This window comes from Macrosteles quadrilineatus, unplaced genomic scaffold (assembly GCF_028750875.1).
Source record: "Macrosteles quadrilineatus isolate MER2022 unplaced genomic scaffold, UCM_ALF_1.0 Scaffold_2__2_contigs__length_208266976, whole genome shotgun sequence".
NCBI lineage: Eukaryota > Metazoa > Arthropoda > Insecta > Hemiptera > Cicadellidae > Macrosteles > Macrosteles quadrilineatus.
The window spans coordinates 194442569-194454577 of record NW_026542595.1 but is presented as its reverse complement, the minus strand read 5'-3'; the positions used below and the strand labels follow the sequence as shown (position 1 = coordinate 194454577).

Below are 12009 nucleotides of genomic sequence, written 5' to 3'. Positions count from 1 at the left end.
GAAGTTTTATCATACCAAACCGCATAATAAAAAAAAGTCTTGGATAACAACCGGTATTAAAATATCTAGTATTAGAAAAAGGGAACTAAGCAGACTAGTAAAGAAATCAAATGATAATAATTTCATTAATTATGTTAAAAGGTATAAGTTAACTTTCAACAAGGTATGCAATGAAGCTAAAAAATTGTATAATGCTAAATTTATAAAAGAATCATGTAACAAGAGTAAGGCTGCTTGGCTTATCATTAAATCTGAACTCGGTTATAAAAAAAGTGACTTAAACTTTCCTGATATTAAGGTTAATGACAATCATCTAAAAAATGGCAAGGAAATTTCTGAATTCTTTAATAAAAAATTTAAAAATATCACAAAAGAAATTGGCATAATACCTCATGAAGAGGATGCACTAAAAATGACAAGGCATTCATTGGCAGGAAATCAACCTAACCAATTTGAATTTAGTTTTGTAAGTACAGAAGAAGTTATTAATAATATAAAATCTCTCAAAAGTAAAAAATCTGCGGGCTGGGACGGTATTCCTATTGATCTGATGAAAACTGTCTCTAATTTCATAGCTGAACCTTTATCTATAATTATTAATCAGTCTTTTAAAAAAAAAAACTTTTCCAGACCATTTAAAATATGCAGAGCTCAAACCTCTCTTCAAGAAGGGCGAGAGACAAAATCCGGACAATTATCGACCAGTTTCCCTTTTACCATCATTTTCAAAAGTGTTTGAAAAATTAGCATCCAAACAAATCTCAAACTTTCTCGAGAATAACAATATTTTGGCTAATGAACAATTTGGTTTTAGAAAGCGCTTAAGCACAATGAAAGCTTTATCAGATTTTATTAGTGAGGTTTCATGGGCTTTGGATGGGTCACAGAGCACAATGGGAGTGTTTTGTGACCTATCCAAGGCATTTGACTGTGTCAACCATGATATACTTTTAAAAAAGCTAAAAATGTATAACTTTTCAAAAGAATCTGTTTTATGGTTGACTTCATACTTGACAAATCGATTTCAAAGAACAGTAATTTTTAAAAATAATGAAAAATCAATATCAGAATGGGAAAAAATTACAGTTGGTGTTCCCCAAGGGTCAATTCTCGGACCTATACTCTTTATTTTATATATAAATGACTTGCCTAAAAATGTTTCCAACAACCTTGTTTTATATGCCGACGATACAACTGCAGTTGTCAAATCTAAAATTGATTCAGAACTATCTCTCAAAGTTAAACAAGCCCTATCGGAATTGGAACGGTGGTTCAATATTAACGGTTTAAAAATGAATCAAGATAAAACCCAATTGGTAAAGTTTTGTACTGCTCAGGCAAGAGAGTTTAGTGACCAAAATTTATGTGTTCAAGATGATGCAAACTTTCTCGGATTGTACGTAGACTCAAATTTAAATTGGAACAAAAGCATTGAAAATTTGATTAGTAGACTGAATTCGGCATGTTATCAAATGATATGTTTAAGAAACACAATTGACTTAAAAACTCGTTTGATGTTATATTATGCATACTTCTTTTCAATTCTTCAGTATGGAATTGAATTCTGGGGCTTTGCATCAAACATTGATTTAATTTTTAAGATACAAAAAAGGTTTTTAAGAATAATGATATTTGCTCCTTGGAGAACATCATGTAAACCTATTTTTAAAGAATTAGGGATAATGACTGTTCCGAGTTTAACCATTTTTAAAACACTTTTGATGGTGGAGGGAAATTTTGAAAAATTATCTAGTGAAAATGTCAAGCATAAGTACGATACTAGGTTTAAATATAATTTTCAATATCCGCGGCACCGTCTTTCATTAGTAGAAAAAACTCTGACATACATGGGCAAACAGTTTTTTAATAAATTGTCTCAAGAGCTCAAAAACAGAATACAGTCTAAGCATTTCAAGAGCAGCCTTACTAATTTTCTTTTAAGGAAAACATATTATAGTATAGATGAGTTTTTATGTGATCAAGATGTGTAATTATTTGGTATTTTAGATGCAATGTTTAAGTTTATCTATTTTGTCTACAACAATTATTTCTATTTTCATAGCGTTAGTTTATTTTATTCTTTTATAACTCCTTAGTTTTTAAGGTATTTGTAGGCCTATACTGTATTGACAATGTCACCTGTTTTATAGCATTGCTATATTTTGTAAACATTATGTGACAATAAAGATTTATTTATCAGTTAGTAAAAACCCTAAACTTGTGAAATAACCAGCATATAAGCGGCACCACTCGCGGAACTGGAGGCAAGTTAACCGATGGCAGGTAAAGGTACCATAGTTTACAAGTGATCTTAGTCATACTCACAGCTTCATAGATCTTCTTCTTGCGCTCGTCAGCAGGTCTTGCTGCAGCTTTCACCATAGCAGCCGTCTGAACCTCATCCATCTTGCGATTGGTCACTTGACCAGGAAGAACAGTACAAAGCTGTAACAACAAACAGGTCAACCACTGGTTTAGCACAGAAGGAAGTTTAATTTACATCACAATGCAAACAAAGAAAAAAAAATTCTTCTGCCACTGGTGTTTTTTCTGTCGGAGGGTGGGTGTTGTCCACGCTCCAGCCTCGGTCATGACTCTGCCAGCCACTAGACACTTTGTTATGATAAAATAGGGATTATTTTGTCATTATAAGTCATATCTTGTTTCTCATAAATAAGAAGAAGTTTAGAACTATGTATGAATTATGGAAATATTTACTAGTAGGCCTATAGTTGTTTTTGATTTTGTAAACTGTAATAAAATGTATGAAATATTTTTACTAATAAATTGGGCGGAGTAAGATGTGAATTGTTCATGGTTTTTGCCGAGATTGTGGAGGACGATGATGATGTTTCCATAACCGTGGGAGACAATGATGATGTCTACATGACTGTGAGAGATGATGTGGTACAAAAAGTAACCATTGTCTACATTATCACTGACATATTTTAAATACAACAAAATACGATAATTTCTCTATACAATGTTTGGCAACACTCCATAGCAGTGGGCTTGGCCAGGTTTAGTGAGTTCCAGGGTTAGCAGATTCTGCAGGACAAAATCGAGTTAGGGGGCTCTGAGGCTAGGCAGTAACGGAGTGGGGCGGTTCGACAGTTCCGCATAAATGTCTTTGCTATTTAGTTTTGATCATTCTGTTGTAGTTTATTATGAATGTATTTTATTTAATCATGCCGTCATTTATTATGAGGAATAAGTACTTTGTTTATTTAATTTATTCACTGTATTATGTTGTAATAATCCTTTTACTAAGTATTCTAGCAATAGCCGGAGAGCTAGCGGACAACCGCTATCTTAGTCAGGCAACATCAACTCCTTAAATTAGCCACACCTTAACACTCCCACACCCTTCTATTGTTATTCTGTGTTCACTAGTTAAGACAGGCCAAAATGTCTGTTACTTACAAGTCGCCTTTGTTATTGTTTTGGTTACCAGGTTTAACTTTACCTCAGGTGGCAGACAGATTTCTTTGTTCTCCGGGCCGACCCAGATGCTGGGAAGATGGGGGAATCTCAGCCTGTAGTTTTTCTCTCGCTGATAATACTCCCCGATGGTCATTTGTGTCCCGTTCTCAAGACGGAACCTGTGGAAAGTCAAAAGCATTAAAATAATTTCATAAAAAGTAAAAAAAGACAAATATCATAAAAAATTCGAAATATTTGATCAATGTCAATTAGGTCACAATAAATTCAGGTAGTTCAACAAATATAAATCCATCTGATTATTCACACAGAAATATAATATACTACAAGACAATGATTAAGTCATACATTTTTATAGCATTTAACAGAGACAATTGCTGCTTTTATCCAAACACATATTTGTACTGTTTTGTCATTTAAGTCAATTATAGCTTCTACAATAATCACAAATGTTGTTTGTAGCTCAAATTATACACTTTGTCAAAATCAAGGTATTAGAACTACTCTTTACAAAGAAATACAAGGCCATTTTACGTTGATGTCCAACTATCCGAACACCCCTCTGCCTTAATCGTTTAGGATGATCAACGCTCTACTGAATTTTCTTTCAATAGGATGTGATTGTATTTATAAAAACACAGTTAATTTGTGAGTTTTTAGGACTTCTCGAGAGGATAGCAGGCTTACCTGAATGGGAAAGATTCCAAACTGGCACAGGAAACAAAAAACTTAACACTAGATAGATACACAAAGTGTTTAAACTAATACTTATGTTTTGTATATATAGTGTAAAGTTTTGTGTTTCCTGTGCCAGTTTGGACTCTTTCCCATTCTGGTAAGCCTGATTATCCCCTCAAAAAATCCTAATAAACCTAGGCCCTTGTGCTCTATGTTAGGCCTACATCATTTACTCTGTGAGTTATAGTTTTCAAAAAAAAGTATTCTATTTCCAGACTAAAATGTGCAGCATCGTATCAAGTAGGCTAATCTTTCTATAGTACATTTAATTTTTACAGGTAAGCTATACAATTTATTTAACTGCCTTTCATAATAGGGGTGTAATATTGTAAAAATAGTGTGTTTGGCGATGTGTGAGTAGGCTAGAAATGTCGATGAACAACATCTTGTTGTTCTCACCTAAAAAAGGCTGTGGCTATAAGTAGGTCAACGTACTTGATCTTGGGTCAGTTTTATGTGTCCTTGTTGGGTGTTTAATTGGGGGGACTGAAACCCAATTTGGAACCTTTTTCCAAAATGGGTTTTCTGTTTTAGCGAATTTCCCATATAGGGAATAAGCTATTACCTGAATACCTGAATACCTGCTGCGACGTCGTTGACCAGAATTTCTGGATAGACTGTGTCATAAACTAAAAATAATATTTACACTATTTACAATACTTTGGCAAGATGGCGTTAAGCCTATACTCGATGGAACGCATCAAAATACTCGTCAACTGAGTACAGTGGTCGGTCGACTAGCCAGGCTTTAACTTTCTTTTTAAAAGTGGACGGTTCACAAGACTTAAATCTTTGGGGGAGACTGTTGTACATCTTCAGAGCCCTGATGCGGAAAAAGCTTTGCGTTTTGGACAGCCTGCAGTAAGGTATGTGGAGCTGGTCTCTGTTACGAAGGTTGTGGGAGTGGTGGAATTCCCTTGTTGTGAGCTGATCTAAGTTATCCCTCACATAACAGAGGCCAAACCGTACATACTGGCTGAAGATAGTAAGGATTTTTAGGCTTCTGAAGATAGGCCTACAGTGCTCACTGTCACTCTTCGATGCAATAATCCGAACCGCCTTCTTTTGAAGGAGAAGAATATCTTCACACCTTGCAGCGTGTCCCCAAAGCAGGAGCCCATAGGAGAGGTGGGAATGAAACAAGCCGTGATAGACGGTGGTCAGGTATTGCCTCGTCAACAGGGGTTTAAGTCTGCGGAGTAGATGGACGACTCGAGAGTACCGTAGTACTCATGGTAAAACCTGAACCCGGGACCGATTTTTTTTTTCGTTTTGAGGTCCCTAGAGGCCAAAAACACCATCCGTTCAAATTCATATATATATATATAAATATGTGTCCGTTAGCGCGATAACTCGAGCAAGAATGATCCGATTTTGATGAAATTTGGTGCAAATGTGTAAACCTACGTTTATTCGAACGAGTTTGCGAACCAGCATGATCGGACCATGGGAACGGGGGTTTATGGGGGCTTTTATGGGGTAAAAATGGGTTTTTCCCATTTTTGACCCAAAAAACATAAAATTTTGCAATTTCTTTCTAAACTATTTTGTAGAGCTTAAAAAAACAAATAATTTAGTATATTGACGCGTTATAATGCGCCTAATGGTTACGGAGAAAATTCCAAAAAGTTGTAAATTTAAAATTCCCATGTTATTCTTATGGAGAATAAGTAAACTGTTGTAGTTTGCTTGTTTATTAATATATTTTGCCCAAATTTGGAAAATGTTTTTATTTCTTACTAACTATTAACATTTTACATAAAAAACACTTTTACCCTCCCTGTTGCAGCAAACCTAAGTATGTTTTAAACTGATTCTATTTAAATAGGAAATAAATGTGATATTTTTAAGGAGACATTTTAGTGTAAATCCATTCAGGGAAATGGAAATTCACTTAGTCTGCAGGTTTGCTGCGGCAGGGGTATTATACTAATACTGTTTTAGTCTATTCTACCTTTTGGTTGTTAATTATTGTTGTGTGATTTGTTTAATTTAATTTTTTGGTTTAGGAGCATAGCTGAGATTGAAAAGCGAGTTTTGAATTTGTTTCCTGAGGTATCTCACCTAAAGTAACAGGAAGCCCTGAATTTTACCTACCGTTACAGGTGGTTGAGACACTGAGTACAAACAAATAATGTTGCAGCTAACCTGTGCTCGGAGCAGGGTTTTTTGCAACCGTTCATCTTGTACACTCTCCGAGTGTGGGGCTGGTTAGGCAGCATACACTCACACTTGAGACCTCTAATGAACTTGACAAAGTCTTCTATCTCATAACGCTGCAGTCCGTTACGTTGTAAATCGTCTAATGTGGATCCAGGGTCGTTCCAGCGCTTGTTCTTATCTTTAATCATAAGCATGACGTCCAGAAGATTTTTCGCCTCCGGGAACCCTTTGTGGGCAACTGTGTGATGAAGATGACAAAAATATTAGTAAAACAGTTTTTAACAGAATTTTACACAATTGTGATTGTTAAGGCCCAATCAATATATGATCAATATTCAACTTTTATAATATACTGTACAAAAATACAAAGGAGAAATTAGAAACATATGTTATCCAGAACCAAAACAACTACTACATGAATTACAATGTAAATAAAGAACTGAAATGAAGTAATTGAATTGTTTAGGTTATTTTCTATTGTTACTCTTAAACAAAAACTTCATTTTTATCAACTTATCAAAAACAGTGATGTTTCAGAAATAATCACATGAGATATAAATATCATGTTTCCTTTAGAAACAAAATACAGATAGAATATTTTGTTTAAATTTATCTGCATATAAAGAAATTTTATCCTTTGAGGATTAACAATACTTTTAGGCATTTATTTTGTATAACATAAAAAAAAACTTGTCCCAGAATTGAACTCTTGTGGCACGCCCCACTTAATTCTACGTTTATTAGAGTTAAATGTAGTTAAATAATTGTTTTTGTTTGACTTTATTTCCCCAAAGCAGAATGGTTCCTACGTGTCTGCAACGGCCTGTGAAAACCTCAAAATGTGTCCGCAAGCGCTAAAACTAAAAAGCTAAATAATGACTTATATACCGGTATAAATATATATATTCACTCTTTAGGGCAACTAGTAATATAGTTAAATAAAATAAGTAAATTTCAATAACTTGTATAGCCTACTTTTAAAACAAAAAACTAAAAAACTATTAAGGGGTAGGCATAATCAGGTTATTTTAATTTACTTTTTTTTAAATACGTATATATATGCACATACCTTAACAAGTGTTAACAAGGTCTTCAGGAGTAAAACTTTAAATGTACTATAGTTTCTTTATATAAACACACTAGGGATGGACGGGATTGAAATTTTAGTTCGGGACGGGACGGGACGGGATTTTTATTTCCTTCCCGATTTTCGGGACGGGATGGGACAGGATTTTTTTCTGTGCATAAAAAAAGTACTGTATTGCAGTTACCAAAAAAGACATACGAAATCAATTTTTACCATTTGTGGCACTGATCTATAAAAACCAAAAAATGTAGGGGTGTGCGAAGCAGCAAAAAATTTTCGATTCGAAGCAACGATTCGATTCAAAAGATTTTCGATTCGATTCGATGCAACTCGATTCGAAGCAATACGGTATTTTTCTATTCATAATTGTCAATTGAGTGGATTAACAATAATTAAAATTTATCACATTTGTGTAATACAAATTTTTTTTAATGTGGTATTAGGCCTATTCATACTTACATATGAATTTTAGGTGAAAAAATATTTATTTTCAATCATATGTATTAGAATAACTGCTGGAAATACCAGTGAGCTGCTTTACTTGCCTATTTCATAATTTTTACTTGGAATTGGCTCAACTGCAAGAAAGAAGAAAATATTTTTTTTATTTTTTTTTTTTTTATTTATTTTTTTTTTTTTTTACAACAAATTTGAATGGAACTTAATATAAAAAGACCATTAAGAAATAAATTTACATATCACAAGTTTAGGGCCTGTGGACCGGCTTCAGGACTGCAAGCAAGAAGAAAATAAAAATAATATGTTTCCACCATGCAACATGTATCATTCATTCCCTGCCTCCTAACCTCCTTAGTATAATAACCTCACACTTACATTATTTGTTACATCATCATAAATAAAGAATTATTATTGGCATCAGTAGGCCTACAGCTTTACATAGGCATTATTTTTATAGGGCCTAAAATAGTAATAGGCTAGAAGCAACATGTCAAGTGGAGAACTCATTGAAGAAAAGATATTGTGTAAACTAATTTCCTATAAAACTCAAAAACAGTAAATAACATACAAACATTGTTTATGGTATAATTAATAAGGACTAAAAAATGCATATCATGTCATACAGTAGTATAGACCTACTGCAAGAGATTAAAATCCTAAAACAACTGATTTTGATAGCTAATGAATGAAAAGAATTAAAAATCCATAAAATGAAGCTAAACAATATCACAACTAATTAGGTACCCGAAAAGTAACTCTTAAATAATATATAGAAGATTAAAATAATATTAAATCAAGAGACAAGAAAGTTGAATGCTATCTTCTAGTGCCCTTGGCAACACAGGTCAATGTTTTTAAACTACCCTCAATGTTTTTGGAACAGCAGGGCCTTTTTCTCTTAAGGAAGGGTAGTAGTATGTCAACAAAAACAATTAATCAGTCTCACCAGCCAGGCCCGGGCAACGATGTGTGAATTCAAGGTCATAGACCCTCCCCCTCCCCTCTTACACCACCCGGTTGCTACCCAGTTGCTTCAATTGCTGACAAAATGCAAGTGATGAAACAAGGAAGTAGAGACAAAGAAATATATTTCTTTATTCAAAAACACAAAACTGTTAGAGATTATTTTCAAAGAAATTAATTCAATGTAATTTGTGAGTTGTAAATATTGTATTGGATCTTAGAAATATATTTTTTTAACCCTATTTAACCAAGATACAGATCTGTTCACTATATCAGATATTTCTTTTGTTTATAATATTATGTAAAATACTAAAATATATTTTTAATTATGTATTGAATGAACAATAAATGATTATACTAGTATGTCTGGATAAATAGTCTTTCTATTCTTTTGACTTTGTTTTCTTTGCACTGTTAGTGTTGCGTCACGGCTTTTGTCTTGTTACTCTTATCAGTAGACGACTAGACCTGGCTCTGGCTAGTGGCAGTGCGGCAATTGCTCTGTTGTGTCTTTATTCTTAAAGGTCGTGAGCCAACTTAATTTTTAATTCTCATTTGAACATTTTAATTCCTCTGTAATAGATATAATAATATAAGAGTGTTTCTTTGGAAATAAATTATTCTTTTTTTTTCTTTTGCCCCAACAAAAATTCGGGGACGGGGACCGACAGACACCTAACAAAAATACCAAATGTATCAGTCTATAACATTGATCTTACTAGTTAAGTATTAAGTAACAATTTTTCAGACTTATTTTTAAAATGATTTTGGAGTAACCTACCTTGTTTTGGCTAGGTTCACAGTAGTAAAATATTTCACACACTGCTTACATCAAGACAAAAAACAAAACCTCTAATCATTTGCAATGTCAAAACAAAAAAATATAAAACAATTAAAGCTATATTTAATGCAAAGAATGTATTAAATAAGAACGCCTTCGTAAAGGAAACGCAACAGCAACGCGCTCCTGTATTGCGGGTATTGCATTGACTTTCTGCAGGCGTTTTTCGTATATGGATACTGACTCCCTCGTGAATCGAATCGTTTTTTGACCACCACTGAATCGAATCGCGATTCGATGCATCGAATCGAATCGAATCGAAATTTCGATGCATTTTCGATGCATCGCACACCCCTAAAAAAATGGGTAACAATTTACAGGTACCTATAGAAACTTGTGACTCGCGGGTCACGGGGTGATCGTCTGTATGACTCACGGTCACGGCGCGATCGTCGTCTTGACTCGCGGTCACGGCGCGATCGTCGGTATGACTCCGCGGTCACGGGGTTATCGTCGGTATGACTCCACGGTCACGGCGCGATCATCGGTATGACTCCGCGGTCACGGGGTTATCGTCGGTATGACTCCACGGTCACGGTGCGATCGTCGTCATGACTCGCGGTCACGGCGCGATCGTCGGTATGACTCACGGTCACGGCTCGATCGTCAGCATGACTCCGCCATCACGGCATGATCGTCAGTATGACTCCGCGGTCACGGCGCGATCGTCGGTAGGACTCTGCGGTCACGTCGTGATCGTCGGTATGACTCGCCATCATGGCATGACCGTCAGTATGACTCCAGGGTAACGGCGCGATCGTCGGTAGGACTCCGCGGTCACGGCGCGATTGTCGTTATGACTCCGTAAATGTGTACGCAGGCCCGCGTTTCTCGGCGTTTCGTGTCCGCGACAATGTCGCAGCGTCGCTCGTTGTTCTGCTTTGGGGCTTTATTTCAACAAATTGCATCCGACCATCCAAATAAGAATGAAACCATTTTAAGGGGACTCCCATTATCCCACGACTTTCCAGTTTTTCTAGCAAAATTGAATGACACACGCTATCAAATGCCTTACTTAGAGAGCATATAAAACTTCAAACTTATATAAAAATAAGTTTGGATACCTTGACACAATACTAATCATACATTATCGTGTTGGTTATTAACATCTAATATATTTAAAACTACCCCTAAATCCCAGAAGTATTGGACATCTGTAAACAACAAGAAATGAAAAACAAAAAATCACTTGTCTGAGTTGTCAATCTAGACAAGCATAGCAAACAGCTGAGACATTAGACCACAGATGCCACTAGGACAGAGTTTAGAGTTGTTGTATTCACGTGTCGCATCGTCGTTCAGAAACCGAGCTCTGACGTAGCAACCCGAATCCTGGTCCAGGGCTGGACGGCTTTGAGAAAATGGCGTTCGTAGCCTGTCGTCTTCATAACATGCTAATTTAGCTTTTTGCGCTAAAAACATTTTCCGGTTGCAGAAAAATTGTACACATGTTCTGTTTGACTCTCAATAATTAATTGTTGAATATTTAAAATAAAAAATCGATCCCAGAAAAATTCCCGCACATCACTGCCATAATTACAGAATTATGGTATAGTCCCCAAAATAGTTCCTGGTGTCATAATATTCCCCTATAATTCCCGCTTTTTACGGTTTTCCCGGTCGCCGGACACCCTGATGTAGTGTTTTTTTCTAGTGCCATTGAAGTCTTCTTCCCATTCAGGTAAGCCTGTTTCTCTTATCTTAACAAAAATCCTTAAAACCTATGTATGCATAATTAAATTACCATCAACGTTGAGGAAGGGACGCCACCCTAAGATGGCACTTTGGTAGAAACCATACCAAAGCTCCAAGCCATTGCCGAGTTGGATGATTCGGTTACTTGGCCGGGTGAAGTAAGATCGGCCGACTGGAGTAAACCTGATCACATCAAGTTTAAAGTTAATAATATTGATAGGTAATTTACTTTCACTAAAAAAGCTGTTTACTTTTTTAGAATCACCCTGTAGCCTATTATTTATACCAGTGATGTGTAGGAAGGTACATAAAGCCAATTCTCGGCACTAGCCGTTTATTAAAAAAAAACCATACTAAGAACCGACATTAAAATTTCAGAAGTTGGAACTGATACTTTGGTACCAACAGGTTACGGGTCCAACTATGAGCGCTACAGAGTGAATTCTGGATGCGGCAACCGAGACAGTGTTAGAAGTAGTATTGCTGCTTTCCAAAACATTGCAAAAAAACATAATTTTGGTAACATCATTCAACAATAATTCCCTGCAATCTTAATATTGTTACATGAAGTGAAAAGATGAAGAGAGACCCAATGCAATGTTGTTAATACATGGACAACCCG

At 35.4% G+C, this 12009-nt stretch overlaps 1 protein-coding gene across 5 annotated transcripts in view; it reads right to left on the bottom strand.

Annotated features, from left to right (window-relative positions):
- LOC128985368 (protein argonaute-2-like) overlaps nt 1-12009 on the bottom strand; it is a 55168-nt gene that overhangs the window by 11184 nt on the left and 31975 nt on the right. For all 5 annotated transcript variants that reach the window (XM_054404799.1, XM_054404803.1, XM_054404802.1 and 2 more), the window contains 4 exons: nt 11437-11570; nt 6328-6580; nt 3467-3602; nt 2326-2445 (listed from right to left, as the gene is read on the bottom strand). In XM_054404799.1, coding sequence (XP_054260774.1) covers nt 2326-2445; nt 3467-3602; nt 6328-6580; nt 11437-11570 — 643 coding nt within the window. The remainder of the gene's footprint in view (nt 1-2325; nt 2446-3466; nt 3603-6327; nt 6581-11436; nt 11571-12009) is intronic.